This window comes from Mustela erminea, chromosome 6 (assembly GCF_009829155.1).
Source record: "Mustela erminea isolate mMusErm1 chromosome 6, mMusErm1.Pri, whole genome shotgun sequence".
NCBI classification, from domain to species: Eukaryota; Metazoa; Chordata; class Mammalia; order Carnivora; family Mustelidae; genus Mustela; species Mustela erminea.
In genome coordinates, this window is record NC_045619.1 from 16,501,810 (window position 1) to 16,525,813 (window position 24,004).

General features: G+C 44.7%; 1 protein-coding gene across 4 annotated transcripts in view; it reads left to right on the forward strand.

Moving 5' to 3' along the window:
- The first annotated feature begins 8,471 nt into the window (after nucleotides 1–8,471).
- Nucleotides 8,472–24,004, forward strand: part of APPL2 (adaptor protein, phosphotyrosine interacting with PH domain and leucine zipper 2) — a 50,539-nt gene continuing 35,006 nt past the window's right edge. For 2 of the 4 annotated variants that reach the window (XM_032346519.1, XM_032346521.1), the window contains exons 1-2: nucleotides 8,472–8,730; nucleotides 15,199–15,297. In XM_032346519.1, the coding sequence (XP_032202410.1) occupies nucleotides 8,677–8,730; nucleotides 15,199–15,297 (153 nt within the window). In that variant the 5' untranslated portion in view covers nucleotides 8,472–8,676. Of the gene's footprint in view, nucleotides 8,731–8,906; nucleotides 9,059–11,246; nucleotides 11,432–15,198; nucleotides 15,298–24,004 lie in introns of those variants that run through there. The other 2 variants (XM_032346522.1, XM_032346523.1) reach the window with 2 other exon arrangements.

A 24,004-nucleotide genomic window follows, 5' to 3' on the forward strand; every position in this document is an offset into this window, starting at 1 on the left:
ACAAAGGTGGTGAATTCTTTGTGAGAACAGGGGCAGGGGGCGGAAAGAAAAGGGTAGAAGCGTGAGGAGTTCATGGGCACAGCATGAGGGCTGGGTGATTCATTCCAATAGGAGGTAAGCAAGAGGGAGGAATACAGCCCGACTTCCAGATTTCCAGTCCCAGCCAGGGAAGGATGCCATCCATTGAGATGTGGAGTAGAAGAAAGAGTGAGCGTGACAGGTGAGGAAAATGGGAGGAGATGAATGTGAAGCCGGGTCTGGGACGTGGGTAGACTTCTTGTGCCTGGATCTGTGCAGTATGTCCCCCTCCACCACCCTCCACCTCAGACTCCATCTCGTCCAGTCTCAGGGGCATGGCCCTGACTTGGGGAGGGGCCCAGCCTTGTACCTTGTAACTGTGCACCTGTGCCTGCCCAGCCACAGCTACTGGTCTGAGGAGGAGGATGGTAGGGGTCTGTCCTCAACCAGGACAATCAGAGTCTTTAACTAGGATTTTTCAGACTAAATCTGGGAATCAGTCCGTTCCTCTCTAGTGCTACATGGGAGTCTGCGAGAGACTTGGTTCTAGCACCCTGGATACTCAGGTCTGAGACAATGAAGCCAACAGAGACAGGATGCATGGTGGAGTGAAAGCCCAAAGGGCTTTGAGGTGCCAGCTGGGGAGGTTCCAACTCAATTTTCCCCTTCCTGTTGTCAAAGAAATGCCTTCCCTCAAACTCCTCACCAACTCCTCACCAACTCCAGTTTTTCATGTCTTCCTTAAGCTAGATGGACTTAGGTTTCTGCCATTTGCGACTGAGTCCTGATGGATACAGGACACATGGTGAGGTGCCCAGGGAAACAGCTTGTGATAGATGTTATTCCCATATCACAGAGAGGCAAACTGAGGCTCAGAAAGGTTAGATAGAACCTCACGGCTGGTAAACCACAATGCCAGCACTTGGATGCCGAACCAAATTCAAAGTCAGGGATCTTTTATGATATTATGCTTTCCTTCAAATCTATTCATTATTCTTAGCATTCTTTTTTTTTTTAAGATTTTATTTATTAATTTGAGGGAGAACATGGGGAGGGGAAGGGGGCATGGAGAAACAGACTCTCTGCTGAGCAGGGAGCCTGACACCATGCTCAATCCCAGGACTCCAGGATCCTGACCTGAGCCAAAGGCAGACACTTAACTGACTGAGCCACTCAGGAACCTCCCTTAGCATTCTTTTCTATACATTTCTATAAATTGGAAGCAGAGCTTGAAATGACAGAGTCAGTGACATTCATGCTACTGAACTTCCAAGTTTCTTGATTAATGACCAAAATCCTCATAGGCCAATGGTTTTTCTGGAACCATTCCCAGGCTCTGACTATTCCTACTTTAAAAGTTACTGGTAGCAGAGGGCCTAGTTGCTAATGTTGTAGGAGTCCAAAGTCAGTGACCTTAGGAGTGAAACATTTTCCTAACCTTCATTTTTCTAAACATTTTCCTAATCTTCTGTTATGAGTTCAAATGGCAAGTCAAGTCCTAATTCCCAGTGAGAATCACAAGAAGGTGACAACAAACTGAGCCTGAGCTGTGAAAATTAAGAACATCTCTCTTTGGGGGCGCCTGGGTGACTCAGTGCATTAACCCTCTGCCTTCAGTTCAGGTCATGGTGTCAGGGTCCTGGGAATCAAGCCCTGAATCAGGCTCCCTGCTTAGCGGGGAGCCTGCTTCCCTCCCTCTCTCTGCCTGCTTGTGATCTCTCTCTCTCTCAAATAAATAAAATGTTTTAAAAAACAAAAAAAGAACATCTCTCTGTGACCGTTTCTCAAGACTGTTTCTCTGTTTATTGTCCCATTCTCTTCTTTATAGAACCTTCTTTTCCTACTATTCCATTAGCCCAAGCATAGTCTAAAGAGAATCTCATCTGATTAACTCCTTCTACAGAATTGCGGCAGAGACTGTTGTCCCCAAATTGTTATTTTTCCTCTTTTCTTTCAATAATAGAATCCCTGATTTTTAAAAAATTATTTATTATTTTTAGTTAAGATATAATTCACATATCATAGAACTCACCATTTTTAAGTGTACAATTCAATGTGTTTTTTTAGCACACTCACAAGTTTGCATGATTATCATTATAAGTCCTGATCATTTCATTATTCCAGAATAAACCCCATACCTATTAGCAGTTGCTCCCCGTCCCCTCTTCCCTCCTGCTTCTTTGGCTACCATGCAACTACTTTCAATTTCTGGATTTTTGTCTTCTGGACATTTCACGTAGTTGGAGTCATACAACATGTGGCCTTTTGCGTCTGGCCTTTTTTATTTAGTATAGTGTTTTCAAGATTCAACTACAGTGTAGCGTGTATAAGAACTTTATTCTTTTTACTGCCAAATTATAATGATAGCATTCCACTGGAGGGCGCCTGGGTGGCTCAGTCAGTTAGGCGTCTGACTTCAACTCAGGTCATGATCCCAGGGCCCAGTGGGGAATCTGCTTCTCCCTTGCCTTCTGCTCTCCTGCTCCTACTCTCTCTCATGCTCTCTATCTCAAATAAATAAAATATTAAAACAAATAATGTTCCATTGTATGAGGATACCATAAACAGTATTTTGTTTATCTATCTATAGTTTACAGACATTCGGGTTATTTCCCATTTTTGGCTGTTATGAAGAGTGCTACTGTGAACATCCCTGTACAAGTTTTGGTGTGGACAGATGTTTTCCATCTCTTGGGTGGACACTAGGAGGGCCTTGCTGGGTCATATGATAACTTTGTTTCCCATCTTGAGGAGCTGCCTATTTTCTGCAGATACATTCCCATCAGCAGACTATGAGGAGAACCCTTGGTTTTTAGTTGTGCAAATGGAGCCTGGGAAAAGCTGGACTTTCCAGCTACCCTTCGTAGCTATGTGTGGCCATATTATGACCAACTCCTGGCTTATGCGATGGAATGTAAGCAGACGTGGTATGTGCAGTTTCTGGTGGAAACATGTCCTCTCCTGCCTTCTCCAAGTTGCTACTTGGAAAGCTGACTTAGTGACGGGAGGACCAGAAGCTGTCCTGAGCCATGGAATGACTTTGTGAAGGGAAGCCAGGACAGTGATAGGACAAATCTGTGACTGGCACTCTGGAAGGCCATGCTAGGCCTAGACTGACCACCTCTTGGCTACTTAAATACAGAAGAGAAATAAACTTCAGTTGTGCTTTACACACGATAATTTTTTTCTAATTAGTTAAAGGCAAATCGAACTCTAGCTGAATTCCCTCACTCACTGTACAAATTCTCCCTGAAAGCCAATTGAAAGCCAGTTTCTGAGCTTGGAGCTAAAGAAATAAAGATATGGGAAATGAACCTGGTTTTTTAGGGTCTCACATTTGAGTCACATTAATAAATAAGATGATAACACAAGCGCTAGTAAGGGTGGGCACCAAGTCTCGTAGGCAGATGGAGGAAATCAGGGAGAACTGGCCTAAAGCAAGAAAGTCTCAGTTTAGCCTACAGGCCCCCACTCCTGTTTCCAAATTCCAGAAATCAGGAATTCTTGGGAAATTTCAGAGATTCCTGATATAAGCTACTCTTAAAATACTTCCAAGATTATGTACTCTTTATTGATTATTATGGTTATCTAAAATTGTTTAACAAATAGGAAAAATGAAGTTTGGTGGCATTAATAAAGAACCATCACTTCTAGTCAATATCCAAACACTGGGGGAGAACTACCAGTCAATGTTATTGGCTGATACTTGAATAATTAACATTGGCCCCTTCTAACACTGCTAATAGCACTACACTGTGCCTTTTTTTTTTTTTTTTAAGATGTATTTATTTGAGAGAGGGAGAGAGAGAGAGAGAACTTGAACGGGAGGAGGGGCAGAGGAGGAGGGAAAGAAACAGACTTCCTTCTCAGTGGGGAGCCCAAAACAGGGCTCAATCTCAGGAACCTGAGATCATGACCTGAGCTGAGACCAAGAGTCAGATGCTTAACTGACTGAGCCACCCAGATGCCCCTACACTGTACCTTGTGTCCAAATTGTGAATTCTAGGATCCACTTTTTTCCCCGAAAATTTGTTATTTCTTGGAACACTGCTCAAAAGATTTATATAAAAGATACTATACAGATAAACTTACTAATATTTAAACTTAATATTAAACTAAATAATATGTATTTTACTCATAAGAATGACTTGTCGTTAGCAGCAGACAGGGCCACAAACACAGACATGGCAAAGCCACAACCAAAGATGGGCTATGCATAGTGGTCACTTTTCTGGTCCACGTTCCTCTCCTGATTCCCAGAAATGTCAACCTTAGCCTCCTACCATGTGCTCCCTTGCAGTCTGTGCCTCACCTATCAGAATGTTCACCTCTTGGGGTGCCAGGATGGCTCAGTCAGTGGGGTGCCTAACTCTTGATTTCGGCTCAGGTCATGATCTCAGGGGTTATAGGATCCAGCCCTGAGCCAGGCTCTCTGCTCAACAGGGACTCTGCTTGAGATTCTCTCTCTCTCTCTCCTTGCCCCCTGTTCTTGCTCTCTCTCTCTTAAATAAATAATAAATCTTTAAAAAAGATAAAACGAAGGTCACATCTTAAACTACCTGCCATCAGTAGACTGAAGGTCTCTTGAAGGCAGGAAGTCTTTTTTACAGAAAATCTCCAATATGTTGCTTGGCGTTTAGAACCAAGTGCATGCTTAATTAACATGCATTGAACTGAATTTTACTGAACACAGAACTTATATTGAAGCTGAAGTTTGGAAGGTGTATTTCTTAAGTGGTTTATGGATGGAAGGGCATTTGAGGCTGAGAGAAACACTCTTTGCAGAGACACAAGCATACCAAACTCTATTTTCAAGGACTGCAATGATCTTCCCTTGGCATCTGTGCCAAGGGTCATGGTAGGAGATGAAATCAGCATGGGAATCAGAGACCAGGTCACGCAGGGGCCTGGGTACCTGTTAAGGACTACAGATGTGACCCTGTAGGCACAGGCTCCCCTGTAGCTGGGAGCCAGCTGTTGAAGGAGGCCTCCAGAAACTTGTGCTGGAGACAGATGGCCTGAGTTTGAATCCCACTTCTGAAATTATGTACTGTGGGCAGGTTCCTTAAACTTCCTAGACCTCAGTTTCTTCATCTTTAAAATGGTGATTATAACAGCAAATACTCAAGGAGAATTTGGATGAGATGCCCCAGAAGATAATGCAGGTAAGTAATAGTACATGGCACATACTAATAGCTCAATAAAGTGCCTTTTGGTATTATTATTATTACTTGTACTATCACCAAAGGGTTTTAAGTAGCAGAGTGACATGATCTGATTTGTATCTTGAGCAAAAGTCAAAGGTCAATCCCACCATGAGATAATACTCAGAACTGATGAGGGTCTTTCCTCTTCTTTCTCTTTAAATTTTTTTTTTTTTTAAATTTGAGAGAGAGAGTGTGTGTGCACATGAGCAAGAGGGGCAGAGGGAGAGGGAGAGAGAGAATCTCAAGCAGACTCTGTTGAGTACAGAGCTTGACATGGAGCTGGATCTCGTGACCTGAGATCACGACCTGAGCCGAAAGCAAGATCGGTTGTGCAACTGAATGAGCCACCCAGGTGCCCCTCTTCCCCCCTCTTTTTTTTATTGTTTTCAATGGTAGTCCCTAAGACCTAAAGGACTCCAAACATCCTTGGGGTTCTTCAGATTCCTCTCCTAGCTTCCACAGACTGGTTGTTGGAAGGTAAAGCAAATGAAAGCCTGAGGTCATGGGAGTCTTGGTGAAGAAAACAGGAATAATCATTCATTCAACAACCATTTGAAAAGCATTTGCTGTATGTCAGGACACTGTGTGGGCACCTGGGAGGGAAGAGGAGAGGGATCCTGGGGCCAACTAACCTTAGGCTTCCCGCCAAGAAGGCTCCATTCTTTTTGGGGTATAGTGGGCAGAATCCTGGCCTTTAGAACCTTAGCTCTGTCATGTCATTTGTTTGAGCCTCAGTTGTCGTATCTTTAAAATGGGGGTATTGATACTTATGTCTCATCTTTTCATGCCCCAAGATGACTTTATCATACCCTTGCTTCTTATTCTACTGAGAAAATAAAAGCAACCAGAAAAAAGTTCCTTCACCCTCCCCATTTAATCTACCAACCGACTGTCGCACGTATCAGTCTAACACACTATCCCTGTTTCTATCCCCAACACATGTGATTTGGATCTCACTCCTTTTTTTCTACTCAAGGACCATGTTCCTGCAATTGTCATATCACTTTTCATATCTTCAGTTTCCCCTACTCTTCTGGGGCATTCTCCTCGGCATGCAAATAACCAAAGCAATATAGTCTCCTTACTTCTCAGTCTCTCCCAGAATTTTATGTTTTCTTTCAACTAACTGGAGTTCAATTTCTGTCTTTCCAATGGAAAAAGCCCTGCTTAATACAGGAGACATAGATAGGTGTCTATGGAAACAACCTGTGTCTTTTTCCCCATTCATCTTCAATGGGTAAAAGGTTTCAGCTCTGTAGAGTTCATTCTTGCTCTCCCCAGAGGACGTAGAAACTCTAAATTGTCCATCTTTGTATGTCCTGTCACCAACCTCACAGCTCTCTAGGGATTTCAGACACAGTGGGTAGATGTTTGAAATTCACCTTCACAGTAGTTTAATAGAAACAGACAATTTTACATCAAACATTTAAAATTTTTCTCATGTTTGCATAAAAATTCCTCTTACATAGTTTTTCACAGATTATCTGTTGAAGAGGAGGATATTTGGCTTCAGAATTTAAATGAGAGGCATAGTAAAGACAGTAAAATATGTGGGAGGCAGAGTACTTAATACTGAGCAGTCTATATTTAATTAAATGATTAGATGAACTAATGAAGGGCATAAGTTAACAATTTGCAAATGTGTTGTATTCCCAGAGTTGGCTTTGTAACTCAGTTGTTTTGGATTTGGGATGCATTCTCCCAAAGAAACAATGTTATAAATGATACTTCATTGCCAAGAAATCCCACTGAGGCTGTTTACCCATAATGTAGCAATAGAATGTAGAAAAGTAATGGCATTGTGTAAGAACACTTAATTTTGAATACAGGTGTTTGAGGAAAAGTAAGTTTAATTAGGAGATAAGGTGGCACATGAAAAATGTGGTGATTTCCAAGGAGACTTCTGAGCTCTTTCAAGGATCATGGAAGGCACTGTGTCTTTTTTAACATCTATTTTCATATTAAAATGTATGCATTTTTCCCCCTTGGTACAATCTTACACTATTTTTATCACCACCAGGATCTTTATTGTTTGTCTGGCAGGCAATTAATAACTGTTTCCCATTGGCTAGAAGGATGGGGGGGGGGCTTCTCTTAATTGGAAGAGGGTTGTGTGTCATAAACAGCAAACAAGTATTTGTTACCACATCTCAGTATTAAAGATTTTGAGTATTGAGTATTTGAGTATTGATATTGAGTATTGAGTTAGATCTACACAGAGAAAGAAAAAGCACTACCTGGTAAGCCACCTTGGGTATTAATCAAGGATCTAGCTGTTCAGAGTGGGTGGTGATCTCTGGGGCCAGAGAGGGGAAAGGAAGAGCTTAAGTCTGACCTTTGGAGGAGGATTTCAGTGAGGAGAGTTGGGGAAGTTTATGAAGTGAGATTAACTGAACAGTACTCATGAAAGAGATAGGAAACATAGGAAAAGGAAGAAACATTGTGTAGGCATGATTCTACCCAAGAAGAAAGAATATGGCAGGGAAAAAGGATGCCGAATGATTTCCCCATGGAGGTCATACAACGGTTCAGGAAAGGTTGGTGCTGGCTACCGCCAACTGGGAATGATGGCCTTGGAGTCTCCAAGTGCCCAGGAAGCCTGCCATCCTATAGCTCTGAATTCCACAATGGCTACCTCTGAGTAACACAGATGATTGTTTCTAGAAGTAGGTGCGCTCAGAGATGCCACGGGGGCACTGGGATTTATCTGGGACGAGTGGTGTGTAGGCTCTTCCCTCGGTTAAAGAAGTGGCGCGGGGGCGCCTGGGTGGCTCAGTGGGATAAAGCCTCTGCCTTCGGCTCGGGTCATGATCCCAGGTTTCTGGGATCGAGCCCCACATCAGGCTCTCCGCTCCTTGGGGAGCCTGCTTTCTCCTCTCTCTCTGCCTGTCTCTCTGCCTACTTGTGATCTCTGTCTTTCAAATAAATAAATAAAAATCTTAAAAAAAAAAAAAAAAAAAGAAGTGGCGCGGGACCAAAGGGCAAAATCTGTTCGCTCCCATCCCCTTCGATTCTAAAGTCTTCTGGGTAGGCGCCAAGTAGATAAAACCTTATCGTTCCCCGTGCGGGGCCTCGACCAGCGCGGAGTACCCAGCTGCCTAACCGCAGACCTCGCACCCTCCCGTGCGCACGGAGCCCGCGGAACTGCATAGACGCTCTGTGGATATCCCCGAGGCGAGGCGCGGCGCTGGGCGGCGGAAGCGGGGCCGCCACACTTCCGGTGGCCGGGCTGCGCGAGCTCGCCACACTTCCTGTTGATCCGGTTCCGCGGAGGGCTGGGCTGGGAGGAGGGCCGGCGGGCGGGAGGCTGCGGGGGAGGCGGTCACTGGCCAGCCGTGGGCGCGCTCGGGGCTGCGGCGGGCACAGAGCGTCCGCCTCGTCGCTTCAGCCCGAAGCACCCTCGGCGGCCGCGCCTCCCGCCCTCCGTCCTTCTGCCCGGCCCCGCGCCACCATGCCCGCCGTGGACAAGCTCCTGCTGGAGGAGGCGTTGCAGGACAGCCCCCAGGTACCTCCCGCCGCTCCGGTCCCCCCGCCCGGGGGTCTGGAGGCCGGGGAGGCCCCTCGAGCTCCGGGGTGGAGGCCGGGTGCGCGCAGGGGCCGGGAAGGGGCACCCCTCAGGCGGGGCTGGAGAACCCGAGAAAGCCCCCCGCGGCCAGAGTCTTTGTGTCGTGACCCCTTTTCCAGAGTCAGCTGAAACGGACGCTGCCCGGCCTAAAGTCGGGCTCCGCAGCTTCGCTGAGTTCCTCGGACAAATAGCTTTTCTGTGCCGCAGTTTTGTCATCTGGAACACAGGGAAGATCATTGTCCCCGCCTCACAGAGTTGTCAGAATTAAGTAAGGGAACGCCTGTAAAGTTGGTAGCGGCAACGTCTGGTACAGAAGAAGTCTATCTTAGTTATTACTACTGCTGCCGCTGCTGATGCGATGGGTCCTGGCGGGGTTAGGGCCAAGATGGGAGGCAGAGAGCCCAGCTCTCTTTCCCAGCGGTACCCTTCAGCACGGTTTTCCCATTTTGTCAAGCGAAAATTACACCTGCCCCATTTGTCGCACGGGGGGGGGGGGGGACTTCATTAGCACGCTCGAGATGAAGTTAAGTCCTTGGAGCTCTGCAGATGAAAGCTACTGTGTAAATAGAACAGATGAGTGCAGAGTGACGGGAGCTTATAATTCAGTGCCCTTTTCTTCAAGGAACTTTTTTGCTCCGCATTAGCGTTGTCCGGGCTTCGTATCTACTCTCCGGGTTCTGCATCTTCCTGAGTTTGTTTGAATCGGTCTTTTTATCCCCCCGGGTGTCTCAACTCCTCAAAAATTCGAGTAAGATTAACCTGTTTTCCTTCCCTTTCCGTTTCCTATCCTTTTTCTTCTTAGAACATTACACTCTGGGGGATGATCTCTTGATGGACTCTGCATCTTGCCAGTTCAGAATCAGCAGTCAAACGGCAGTGTGCTTGGTTGCCTTGTGTCCATTTCTTTGTGATCTTCCTTAGGTAGGCAAGTTAAGAAACTTGAGCAAGCTGTGACTTTTTTTTTTTTAATTGGCATCTGCTGCTCTGATTGACTTTTTAAAGACCCCTTTGAAAGCTCTAGACCTGTGGCATTTTAATGGGACTGAAGCCCATTGGAGGAGTCATTTTGTCCGTCCTCACACATCATGTGAGATATGAAGATAATAATCTAGAATTTCTAAGGATACCGTTTGGGACAGGGATTTCTGTTTGCTTTCTCGTCCAGAAGTGCAAAGCTATATTGCTTTCCTAACCGATCATGATGATGGCTGAGCCCGGTCAGAGAGGTTGCACTAACTGATTGTCCTATGTTTCCCTCACTGAGAAGTCACATTCTGCATTTCTGACTGTCACATGAGTGAATATGCACCATTTCTGAGTGGTTTACAGGGTTTGCTCAGCTGGGAGGAAGCAGAGGGAGGACTGGCAAACAAGTTGGGAAAACTGGATCCTAATTCTTGCTCTGCCACTGACTTATCATGTGACTGAGGCAAGTCACTTATCCGCACCCTGTCGCTGGCTCAGTTTTCTCATCTGCAGAATGAGGCACATGGAGCAGTTGATCTTTAAGGGGCTTTAGAAGCTTAAAATTATATTGCATGGTTTATAACTTTGAGCTTGTATGTGGAAGAGGAGGTCTGGTGGCACTGGCATTCCCATGTAATGTTCCTCTTAATGTAGGGAATTGTTACTGCTCTGGGGACTTAGGTGTCACCCGACCAGGATTCTTCATGAGGTTGGTGCAGTGGAAGCTAACTTTCAAGGTCTTTGATAGTCATCAGAATATATTTATTTAGCAGTCTTATATGGAGTGTGTCCCTAAAGCAACCTTATTCTTGCAGAAACCCATGGATTTGGAACTGGAGGAAAGCAAATCTGATTCCTTTCATGTGTGGAGAATAAAAACAATAGCAATCACCTATATCACATGTACATTTTCTGCACCAGACATTATTCTAAATCCTTTGCCTATAATAATTCACTTTATATTTCCAACAGTCGTCTGAAGTAGGTCTCCTATGAAAATTACCAAGGGGCAGAGAAGTCAAATAACTTGCCCAATGGCAATGGCAGAGCCAGGATTGGAACCCAGGCAGGCTAGCCTGTGTTGTTCACGCGCTACCTGGCCCCTGGCATTTCTATCATCGGTGATCTACAGTGTTTCACTGAAAGGAAAAGATCCTAAGAAACCATCTATTGTTTGTTTCTTCTGGTTTTTTGAAGAGAAGTTATGAGGGTTGCTGCAGCAACCTGCACATGATTCAGTAAGTGAACACAAACGCTTTTGTAACTGAACTCAGTGACCCAAGAAGAGCTGAATAGCAGTTGACTGCCCTTAGACACATCTATTCATTTTGTCCTTTTTTAGCACTGCACAGTGTATGGAAGACTGGTGTGTGCATACACATACCATTTCTGGTTACACATTTCTGATATGTGAGAGGCAGAATGTTTTGGGGACGAAGTTACTGACTGGTCTCCGTTGCCGTTCGCGGGCCTCCACTCCTTGCCAGGCGCCGCTAGGTGCTGGGAATATTGTGACAAGGTAGGAGGAGTGCCTGCCCTCCACGGGGCACAGTCTGTCCCGGGAGACAGATAAGGAAAGCAGTGCCAGGGCCGTGTGAATGGGCTGTGGTAGGAACACAAACACAGCATTGAGCAGCTGCCGCGCCGACTTCTTCAGGGGCTCAGTGGCTTTTGTGTAAGTAGTCCGCTTTTGAGATAAGGTGAAGACAAAAGCAGTATTGCTGACTGTTTTCTTGATCTCTGTGTGTGTGTGTGTGTTTCCTTTGCAGTTGGCATAACTGAAGCCCAGAGAAATGAAAGACTTAGTTCTGAGATCATGCAGTGAGTGGTCCGACTGGGAACAGCCCTCCTTGACCAAACTGGGCTTTCTTTACTCAAACAAGGTGCCTCAGAACAACCTGGGGTTAGGTCTTGTGGAGGATAATATGTATATTTTATAACCAGAGTTACTTAAATTGTGCCACTATATGGTCAGATGCTATTCTGGAGAATAAAAAATGTCTAGGACTATTTTATTAGGGAACACCCCGTTTCTTTAAGATGGAGGGACGATGTGGAGCTGAGGCTGTAGCCCTAGTGTGTTTGGTTTTTCTGGCTAGGCATACTCTTAAAGGTATAGGATAGTAGGAAAAGGATGGAGCTGACATCCTAATTCTGACATTGTTGCCTTAGGCAAGTTACTCGACCTCTCTGAGCTTGAGTTTCAACATGTGTACAATTAGAATAAAAATAGTTACTTAATGTGATTCTTATAAAGAATGAATAATGTGTATAGTATCTTCCCATGTCTTTCATGTCATAACAACTCCATAAATGATTGCTGTTACCTACAAGTGATAGGCAGCAGGGTCTTTCAGATTTTTAAGTAGAATCTTTGATGTCTGGTGTACCCTCAGCTGGTTCTTGGTCTCATTCCTTATATTCCAGATATAGAACATTCCCGTTGCTTCAGATATGAATTCAAGCATATATGGAGCTGATAACATAGGTATCAAAAACAGTGCCTAAGATAGCTGGGTAGGTTTATTTCAGTCGTGATCCTGGCCTACTTAGAAAGACTGGATTTTTCCTGCCAGTGCTCATGTCAGTGGGTGGTCACGGTAAATATGTCCAGAGTGTGAGCAAATGAAATACTGGTGATAAAGATTTGGCAGTTAATAGGCAAGAGCGTGACAGGATGACCAAAGGGAAGCCGGCTCCAGGCAGGACTTGGGCTGGGGACCACAGCGCATGCCCACTGATACAGCTCGGCCAGTTGGGTGACAGGTGCAGCCTCCTGCAGGGGAGGAAGCATGGCCGTTGGTGCCCATCAGACCGAGATTGACATCCCAGCCCTGCTGCTTCCCAGCCGTGGGAGCTTGAGCAACTTTCTTGACCTTGATGAGCCTCAGTTTTATCTGTAACATAAGGTTAAATATCCATGTACCTACCTCATAAAGTTGTTGGAAGGATTAAATGAAGTAAATATTTAGTGCTCAGCACAGTGTCTCATAGGAGGTACAGAGTAAAAGGGAGGGTTCATTTTCTTTTCTCTTTCTGGAAGACCTTGACATAAGCCTTCTCTTTTCCTCTTCTCATTTGCCATCCTACTTCATTCCTGAGAGTTCTAAAAACAATTAATAGGACTCGACTAAATGGAGATCAGTAGTAGTTAGAAAAATGAGATCTCAATCCAGTTGTATCGTTCTTTCCTTCTCATTTTCCTAGACATGTTAGTTATAGCAAAGGAAGACACCAGAATCATAAAAACGTGAGCTCCTCCAGCACTGACACCATGAATACAAAGAGACTAAAGGTCCTTGCCTATTAGATAACATTTATAGATAACTGTACAGATAAGTATTGCTGTGGTGTTAAAGTGAAATCCTACAGAGATTTATTCTCCTTTCCTTTCTGAGTCTCTGAGATGCCCTGTCCATATCTGCTCTCTCTGTTTCTTCAGGAAGCTCTGTTCTCAGAAAAAATGAGATCATACATGTAAAGCCCTTAGTGTCCAGCATATAATAAGGAATCAGAATTCATTATTTTCATAATTAGTTTCATCTGCTACCACTGTACATCACACACTGGGAGGGACTTTGTGTGTGTTTGTTATTTCAGTAACCCTGCACAGCAGTGTTAGAGCCTGAATTTGGACCCAGGACTGATCTGGTCCCATGGGGATCCCAGATGCTTTGAGAGGCGCTGCGGGCTCTAAGCTCCTGTAGAACAGAGTCGGGTCTAATCACCTCTGAATCCAAGTTCCCAGCACGTTGCTTTGACAGATACAGGAAGAAGACCGAGATGTGTGCATCTGGGAATGGATACAATCTTTTTCTCCCCCCAAATAAAAAGTCTGTTTTAAAAAGATAGAACGAAGAGTTTGGAACTGATGTTTTCCACCTACTGGTTGACAACTATGCATCCATTATGAGAGCCAGTAGGTCACAGTCCTGATTTTTGTTTACAAGTGGAAGGGAACAGAATAGAACAGAAAAAATTGGAGTGTATACGCATACTAAAGACAAATATTGCTTTGTAACGTGTTTCAAACAATTGTTTTTAATTTTAGAAGGTTTGAAGAACTCCGCTCTGGCACACGAATGACATACTGTATGAGCTCTGGTATTTTGCTGTGATTGAGAGCTCTTGAAAACCTGTCTTACGTTTTCCATATTCATTGCATCTGGTCCCTCTGTTGATAAGGATTGATAGTGAAGAGAGGACCCTGGTCTCACAGAAGGTATTTTTAGCCTTGAAGGCCTCAGCGAAGCCAGGACAAGTGTGTCCTGCTGCAAAATAGACTGGAGTTTGGGAGACAAAATCCAGGGGAGACGGAATGATCCAAACCCCCAGGTGATTGAGGGTGCTTTGAAGTCCATCCCTGCTCTCTGACCTGAGGTTAGAAAAAGAAAGAAGGATTTGAAATGCATATGCAGGGAGATAATGAGCCTTAATAGATTGTTCTCTGTAAAGTGCTTTGATATTATCTTATTAAAAGCATTTCTATAATTTACTATCCATTCTATGCCTAATGGGTTATTTTTAGAGACTCCATTATCACTGACATAATATTTTAATTTCCCACTGTGCTGAACACATTAAGTAAAGTCCCTTGAGTAGATATGGTCACTTACGTGACGCCTCGATACTTACTTAGACACCATCTCCCATGTAAATATTTCTTCAGTGTTCCATGTGTCCAGCTCTGTGCACAAGAGCAACAGGAAACACCTTCCCTCTAATGACCTTGCTCGGCTGCTCTGGGGCACTGAGTAGTTAGCCTTCCTGAAGGGACGGAGCTAGCATTCTTGTTAAGTTGCAATTTCAGTTTTGTGCCCAGATCCACTGCTGGTGGACCCAGGGTATACAAAATTTCCTGGCCACGAGTTTAAAATTAGTTGAATAAAAGATGACGAAAGACGTGGAAATTGACTGTAGTATCTTAAGAGGAAAGAGTGACACATTCCTGCAAGATGTCCAAGTTTGCAGAAAACCAGACTGGCGGTTAGCTGTTGGGGTGATGCACTGCTGGGCATCCACACCCCAGGTAAACAGACAGATCTGGCATCTTGTTCAGTTTATGGGCCAGAAGGAGAGGCTGCCTTTTCTTAAACTTTTTTTTTTTTTTTTTCCCAATTAGATGGACTCTCCTGGTGTTTAGGTAGGGGCTAAATTAAGATAGATAATAGCCCTCAAGTCTTACTCTAAAAATTGGCTTTCCTTCTCTGGCCCCAGCATTCAAATTGTATTCAGTTTGCCCCTGCATTGTAGTCTGAAGGATGAGGAATGTAGTTCTAAATTAAAGCTCCAGAAATCAACCCTCCCTAGTATTATCAGTAAAAGAATAAAGCCGGAGAATAGGCATCTCCTTTCCCCATTTTAGAGAGGAGTGTGTGTGTTTCTACCTCCTCTGTAACTTTTCCACTTAGGAATAAATGGACTTCTCTTCTTTCCTCGTAGACTCGCTCTTTACTGAGTGTGTTTGAAGAAGATGCTGGCACCCTCACGGATTATACCAACCAGCTTCTCCAGGCGATGCAGCGTGTCTATGGAGCCCAGGTAGCCCGCCCTGCCCTCTCCCGGGGAAGAGGGGAGTAGGAGCCCCCTGCCCTCACCTTGAACTTGTCTCAAGGTACAGAGGAATTGGGGTCAGAACAATGCCACTGAAAATTTGTAAGTAAAATCAGAATCAATTCCCTCACTTCCGTTCACCTTAAAAAACTGAGGACAATCTGTTTTCTCTGCTAAAGAAAATGGGTCATTTTCCTGTAGCTAGTAAAACCAGTAGAGAAGGACCACGTCACTGGTTTTAATTCTTAAAAAAATTCAGCCCCAGAACGGAACATTTGTGAATGAGCAAGGGTCAGTATCCTGAGACATGCTCTTTGTCTTTCTCGTAAATGGGAATCTTAGATGTCAGTGCGGGAGGGTAGAGAGGGTTTTCCACATGCTTCCTCTGAGAGGGCTTGAGTCACACTTCTGAAACTATCGGGTGGCTTCTTTGTTTTGAGGAACAAATATCCCCGACTTGCAAAAGAATGGAAAATAAATTGCTGAGTAGCAAAAGTGATTTTTTTTTTTTTGATGATCGAGAAGTGCCTGTGTATGTTAATATTCTAAGGGAATAAGTTACTTAAAATTCATTATGTTGCACAGCAAAATATTATGGTGGCTGATGCTTTTGATTATTGATTCCTTGCTGACTTAAATCTGTGTGTGTCAATGTTTCTTTCATTGATGATCTCTAAGGAAATATCACATTCAGTGTATAATATACACTAATAATTATGTGTGTCATTTCTCATATAACTCTTAATATTCATATGTGATCATTTATTGTTATCATTGTTTTATTAGTCATTTATTCATATCGTCTATGGAACTAAGACTTAGTCCTTTCCATTAGAGTGCTTATGTTTGGGTGGGGAAACAGAGAAAGCATTTATCTAGGAGTGTTAGTACCGCTAAGAGAAGAGGTTGCCTAACCCAGAGAAATTGTGCTCAGCACCCAAAGGGAGGAGGATTGTGACAGTCGAGATCAACTGAATATTGCATAGCTTCTGGACATGATTTCAGGGCTTTTACGTGGATTTTTTTCATTTAAATTTCCCAGAAACTCTGTGAGGTGGGTATTGGTGGCACCATGCACATTTTATGGGTTAGGAGACTTAAGGATTCCAATGACAAGTGACTTGTCCAAGTCCACCCCATTACTATATGTCAGAGCAAGTCAGCTGGAACCGGAAGTCCAAACTCTCAGCTACTAAACCTGGAGTAGCTTGAGCTAGGAAAGTGGCAGTAGAAATGGAAAGAAGTGGATGAATTTCAGAGATGTTCAGGAGGCAGATTGTGACTGATTGGACCTGAAAGGGCCAGATGTGTGAAAGATGAGTCCGGAATGATGTCCAGGTCTTTGAGTTGAATGACGGGTGGAGAGTCAGGAGCACATAGGAAGAGATGGAGGGTGTGTGTGTCTGTGTGTGTGTGTGTGTGTGTGGTGGCAGGGATGCCAATCATAATTCTTTCTTGAAAGGCTGATTGCGAGGTGTCCACGGGACATCAAAGTGGAGAAAGAGCTTGTTAAAGGTTCAGATCTGAAATTCAGGCTGGAGATACAGATTTGAAATCTCAATCTCTCATGTAGTATACAAGTGGAACTTCACTGGGACTGGTGTTAAAACCCAAACAAATGTGCTCATGTGTGATACTGTTTTGGTAAGACATTCAGAAACTGGGGACGTATTATGTTGATTTTTTAAAACCCTATTTATATTGTATTTTTTATATTCCCTACATATTCAAAATTTAAGAAAATAAAAATTTTTTTCACTGGACTTGGACCGGAACTTACTTGCTATTCAGTGATTTGAATATTGTCATTAAATGATTTGTCTCCCGTTTAATGTTTAGGAGACCCAAGACTAAAAGGACAGTGTCTCTGTCACTCTCAAAAGTTTCTGTTCTGCCTCTCCATGTCTGTCAGAATCATTTGCTTGGAGATGTCCAGATGCCTTCTTACGCGTTTTTTTTCTTTTGAGCCAGAAAACTACATTTTGCCAAAATTAAGTGGGTCGTGCATTCCAAGAGTCTGTAAACCGGCTTTTTAAATTCACACCACATGATCATCACATGGGTTCTCTACTGGCCAGAAACCCTTCCTCCTGCCTCGGCATTTCCTGCAGCAGAGGCTGGCGGGAAGGGCTGCTTAGGCTGCCAGACTCCGCCACAGATTCGAGCAGGGGCCAGCGGCATCCAGATCGGCTGGGTCAGGGTCAGTTGGTCTTCAGGTTTATGTGAAGGCTTAGGTGTCTTCTTTTGTTTCTTTGTAATTAAAAAAAAAACAAAACAAAACTTCTTTGACTCCTCTTTGATGAATTTGTTTATATACATATATTTATGGGTGTGTGTATACATATGTATAGTAATACTTCACCAGTGTTTTCACTCAACTTTTTCCCTCTAAGTTATTTCTTGGTTTATTTAACATTATTCCTTGAATATTTTGCACCTAGACCTGTTGAATTAAATTAGTAGGGTTTTATAATCTCATTTTTAAAAACACAGGCACTTAGCAAGATGTTTTTGCATTAATGTATTTTAAAAATCAGGTATATACTGCTGGTAAGTGATAAATGATTCACTTTGAATCAGACCACGTGGTAAATTTCTGTATTCTGATAGGGCGAAAACCATTGAACCTCAGTTTATGAAAGAGGAAGAGTGAGGAAAACTAGAGGAAAGTTCTGTGAGCAGTTTTGCTGATTGTAGCTGATTTGGGGAAAATTTTAAAATTTTATTTCACGTATATGCTAGAATGAAGCTACCGTCCATGAGCTGTTTTTCACATTTTACGGCGGTCCCAGAAGTCACATCTGGTCTTTTGACTGTCACATGTGCCTTTGCAGGCCATGGGAACTGAGTACCTTGTTAGGGGTCACTTGAACGAAGGAGGCAGTACACATTTCTCATGGACTAACAGCAGAGATGGGTTACATAAAAAGATATGCTGTTTTGAGGATGATTGGCTAGATAAGGTTAAAATCTCCTTAGTGTCTGAATAGACGCATCTTTGTCTATATTCAGTTAAATCTCAGATTTTGCATTTCATAGATTTTACAGAATCGCATAAATAATCAACACATCTGCCATAATTTTGTTTCTTTCTTGGAGAGGTTAAAAAATTTTTAATATTTAAAGAATGGATTTTTTAGGATCTTACAATGAAGTTTACTTAGTAATCTCCTTGTGAGTATTGTGGTGAGAAAACAGGGACCAGTGAAATGTCCCCAGCAATTTTAGCGAAACCCAGCAATTTTTGGAATCTGTCTCCTCCAACAGATAATGAACTTCTGTAGTCACTGCCTTCAGTCTGGATAGAATTTTTTTTTTCTTTAAGTAAATTTTGGATGGATTCTTTTGAGGTGAGAACCATTGTTAAGCCACTTTCATTTTCCTTCAGCAAAGCAGACTTACTCACCCATAGTTCTATCTCTACAGCTGTTCTTCAATCTTCTGGAATACAGAACTACACATCCTAAAAACTAAAAGCCCAAACTGGAGGTGGGAATAGTATCTTTTCAAGTTGTAGGAGGTGATAGGAGTAAAATATTTTGAAGAGAAGATACACGGAAATTTGGTATTATAAGAAAAAATTTTTCTTCTTAAGAAATGTTGATATACAGTTGACACTTGAACAACATGACTTTGAACAGCACAGGTCCATTTATATGTGGATTTTTTTATAAATACGGTACTGTAAATGTATTTTCTCTTAAGATGTAGTTTCTTTTTTCTTTCTTCTTTTTTGTAAAGATTTTGAGAGAGTGTGCATGCACACAAGTTTGGGGAGGGGCAGAAGGACAAGATTCCAAGCAGACTCCCCGCTGAACCCAGAGCCCAAAGGGGCTTAATCACATGACCCTGAGATCGTGACCTGAACCAAAACCAAGGGTGGGATGCTGAGCCAGCAGAGCCATCCAGAGGCCCCCTCTTAAGATTTTCATAATAACATTTTCTGTTCTCTGGCTTACTTTATTGTAAGAATAAAGTATATGATACATATAATATACAGAATTTGTGTTGACTATTGATGTTATTAGTAAGGCTTCTGGTCAACAGTATGCTATTAAGTTTGGGGGGCAGTTCAAAGTTATGTACAGATTTTTGGCTGCACAAGGCAGGGCTTGCCGCCTAACCCCTGCATTGTTTAGGGGGCCCCTGTATAGAGATCTCAAGCTACACAAGCTAATGCACCTATTGGGAAACAAAATGGGAGGAGGGGCTTCCAGGAGTGGGAGCTTATAATAGGGCTGGGGGAGGATTTGGAAAACAGATAGGGTCAGAACTACTTACTGTAATAACAGAAATAATAGTCTCCATTTACTGGGCACAGAAACATACCATACACTAAGCTTGGCATCTCCTTTGTAGAATCTCCTTTAGCTTTCACAAGAAAGGAGAGGTACTACCATAGCACATGTTTGCAGGTCAGTAAACTAAGACTCAGGTGATATATTTTGCCTAATATCATAGTGACAGAACTAGAATTTGCACTCCGGGCTTTGACTCCAAGACCTTCACTCTCACCCTGAACCCAGTACGCTCTACTCTTTTGACATACTGGCCTCCAGAAGTGGCAGCAGAGGCTGAGGAAGTAGGAGCTTTCCAAGGTTGTTCTTGTCCCTCTAGAACAATCCCCACTATTAGACAGCCAAACAGCTGTGTAGCACAACGGTTCCGCCTTTAACTGTGGGCTCACTTTCCGACGTTGCCGTTACCCACAACCAGCTGTGGTCTAGAAGCAAGTGCTCCTTCTTCCGCTGTATCCGCAGAAGGTCAGTAGTGGCCTAGAGCTGTGCTGTTCCCCTCATTCATCACACCACGGGGGCATCTTACGGTCTCACGTCATCACAAGAAGAGGGGTGTGTACAGCACAATGAGATATTTGAGACAGAGACCACATTCACGTAGCTTTTATTATAGTTACAGTTGGCCCTTGAACAATGGAGGGGTTGGGGCGCTGACCCCCGCACAGCTGAAAATCCTCATATAACTTTTAACTCCCTGCAAAGCTTAGCTAGTAATGGCCTACTGTTGACCAGAAGCCTTCCAATAACATAGAGTTGATTGACACATATTTGGGGTGTTGTACATACCATATTCTGTACTTCTTACCATAAAGTAAGCTGGAGAAAAGGTGTTATTAAGAAAATCACAAAGAGGAATACATTTTCAGCTCTGTATGTATTTACTGAAAAAACTTGGCATGTAAGTTGACCTTCAAACCCATGTTGTTCAAGGGTCAACTGTATTGTAATTTTTCCATTTGGTTATTGTGAATCTCTCACTGTACCTAATTTATAAATTAAATTTTATCATAGGTATGTATGTGTAGGAAAAAACAGTATATGTAGAATTCCGCACTAGCTGTGATGTTGGGCATCCACTGGGGGTCTAAGAATGTGTCCCCCAGGGAAGCGGGGACCCACTGTATGTGAGGGGGGAGCCAGTTCCTTTTTGTATCCCAGAGTGACTTTCCTTGTTGAATTAGTTTTAATGCATAATTGTTTTAGTCAGTGCATTTCAGTAGCCCTAAAAACCAGCCAAATTGAGGTTGATATGACAGGGACTGAGGAGAAATATGAAAGTAGCTTCAGTGAGGGAACAGAGACCTGAGTGGTTTCTAGAAACTGCTTCAGAGACTGGAATTCCTGCTCTTGTTCTGCGTGCTGCAGGACCTACAGCTTTTCTTCACATGGCATTGGTGGTGTTCAGATTAGTATGGAAGATGATTCTGGGCAAGGCTTACTTGCTTAGGTACAGGGCTTAAGTGTGTGGCCTTGAACTCACAGATCTGAGTTCCAGTGCTGACTTTGGCCACTTGCTGTGTGGTGTTGGGTGGGTCACTTGTTTGCCCGAATTACCTTGTCAGGTAACAGAGACCGTAATCATGGCCGCCTCACTGATTGTTGCAAAGGTTAATAGAGTTTACCTGTGAAAGGCGAGGATCAGTTCCTGCACAAAGGGCTCTGGGTATTAATCATCTTCTAAGTCTTATAATAACAATAGTTAAGGTAGCACATTGTACTGGGACTGTTATTTGGGTTCAGTAGAAGCTTGGTCCTCTGATCCTGACTTTGTTGACGGAGCAGTCCGTCCTTGCTCTCTTCACTTCCTCACTGGGTATTTGGTGCCTGCTCCTCAGGCCACCTCAGTCTGGCGTCCCTCCTCCATTTCGCAGGGGGGCAGTTTAGTTCCTGAGTCATAGCCTCTCCACCTCGGGCCCTGGGCCAGCACCTGATCCTTTAATGGCACCCCCCTTGAAGCGGTCTTGCTTTGGTTCCTGTGACAAGGTCCCTTCCGGTCTCCTCCTAGTTCTCTGCCCATCCTTCTAGATCTTTCTCCTTTCTTGGCACCCTGTTGCTGCCTGCCCCTTTTAAGTCTAGGTGTTCTCTAAAACTGCACTAGAATCCTCTGCTTCATTTTTTGCTTCTAGGGTTCAGATCCCTTGAGCAAGTCTGGCGGTTTCAAAATCTGTTTCTAGCCCTTGTCCCTGGGTCTTTATTCAAGACATTTTCCTCTTAGTGCTGTGGGGAGTGAGTGCTCGGTGTAACCCGATCCAGCAGTCCCCGATCCATCCACCGCGCTGCCTTCAGGAGGTGTCTTCCCCTTTCAGTGCCTCCTCCGTCCAAACCTCCCTCCCTCCCTGTCTTCACATGCTGGCTCCCTGTGCAGTTGAGTTTGAACTCCTCAGCAAGGTACGCAAGCTCTTCATGAACTGAGTATCAGCCTGATCCTCTGCCCTCTTCTTTGGCTGTTCCAGAATGTGCCAGGTCCTCCCCATGTCTTGAGATTGTGCTCTGCCGTTCCTGCTGCCAGCAATTCCCATCAAACCCTTCCCTTGACAAATCACCTTCCCGGTGTTAAGACCTCACCTCCCAGGTGTCTCTGTGTGCCCGGATGCACCGTGCACTTGTCGCTCCCAGCACTTCCGGCGCAGGAGTGCGGTTTCTCTGTCCCTCTGGGCCGGGAGATGCCAGAGAGTGGACTCTCCGCCTCCGGTGCCCGCACCAGGCCTGGCCCCTCTGAGCGGTAGAGCTGTAGGTGTCGCAGGTGTGGGGTGAAGGACCGAGTTGGGGACATCTGCCGCTGAACGCCAGCACAGCCCCACTGTGTGCTTTGTCGTCGCTCCTGAGTCCCCTCGGGTCCTCTGCGTCCTCGCTGGGGGGCCGTCTTCCCTCAGTCATCCGACCAGAGGTCGGTTTTCCTTGATTTCTCCTCCTCGCTCACGCACTGCATGCTGCTGTTTTTGCCTCAGAAATTCGTCACCGGTCTCCAGCACCTCTTCGGTGGTCTCGCCACCCTCCCGCCAGGCCCCTGCAGCGCGCCTCTCCACCACAGCCACTCTTGAGCTTTCCTCTGCTCCTGTCAGGTCTTGTCACTCTCCTGCCCACGTTGCTCAGGGCTTCCCCGTTGCCTCCCGGGTAACGTCCCCGTCCCCAGTGGGCACCCCTCACCGCCTGCCCCCAGCACAGCTTCCTGCCTCCGTTCCTCGCGCCCCTCGCTACTCCTGTGCGCGACCCAGCCTGCGGGCTCCCGGACCCCGGCTTTGTGGTAAGCACCTGGTGACTGAGACTTTCCACGACGGGCTTGAGGTGACATTGCTGGGATGGAAGCAAGCGCTTGGTGACTTTGACCCCCCCGGGGTTTCCTCTGCCCCTGCTCCCAGCCTCACTGTAGCCATCCGGCATGGATGTGCCTCCAGCAGGGGCGTTTGGGTGGTTTGGGGTGACAGTGACAGTGTCGTGGGCTCTCTGTGCCACCCCGAGATAAACAGTCCTGCTAAAACCTTGGTTTTCCTTTCGGGTTTGCTGACCACTGAAGTTGCTGCCTTGGCAGGAGCCACGGAGGGACTGTGGGATACAGGAGATGCTGTCAGCGAATGCTTCCTGAAGTGGTCTTTTTTAAGGATACTTAGGAGACATTGAATAGCATCGTTAATAGCCAGAGTGGTTCCAGAATGTCACAGAAAATCTTACTCGCGGAACTCCATTCAGAGTCGGAATTTTAGGCCACTTCTGTCGTTGAACCACAGCTAACTAAAAGTACGGGATTTATGTTCCTGGCCCTGGGCCCCGCGAGACATGCCCACTGAGTGCCAGCCAGATGACACGTTTGCCCTTTAGATTGGAAGTAGCGTGGTGTTAAAAACGCCGTGTGTAGATTTTAGGTCCAGCAGATCTGCGTTGGGTCTTTGCCTTGCTGGGTATTGGTTGTGATTTTAGAAAGTTACTGCCCTTTCTGAGCCTTTGTCTCCTCGCCTGTAAAATGAGGATGGCGATAGTCCTCACCTGTAGGAGCACTGAAAGGATTAAACGTGATAATATACGACAAGCACTTAACAGCTCCATCAAGTACCTAGAAAAGACTCACTGCACGTTTGCGGGTGTCTGTGTTACTGGTATTTCTTACTCTGCACCCCAGCTCCAGGGCTGCAAGCCTTGCCGCAGAGATAATCGTGTGGGCCGGCCTCACGGGGTGTGGGGTAATTGGCTGATGTTGGCAAAGCGTTTCATAAAAACTCTGTGTACAATAGATTAAGTGTGAGTAAGATTAAAGTTGGTTTAGTTCAAAAGATTTTTTCACGGCATGTGCTCCGCCCAGAGTTCACTTCTTTTCAGGGCAGGTGACAGGTCGTTTTGGACCTGTCGTTTGTTCCCAGTGAGATCACACTGGCGGAGCTGAATCATGCAGCCTGAAATCACAC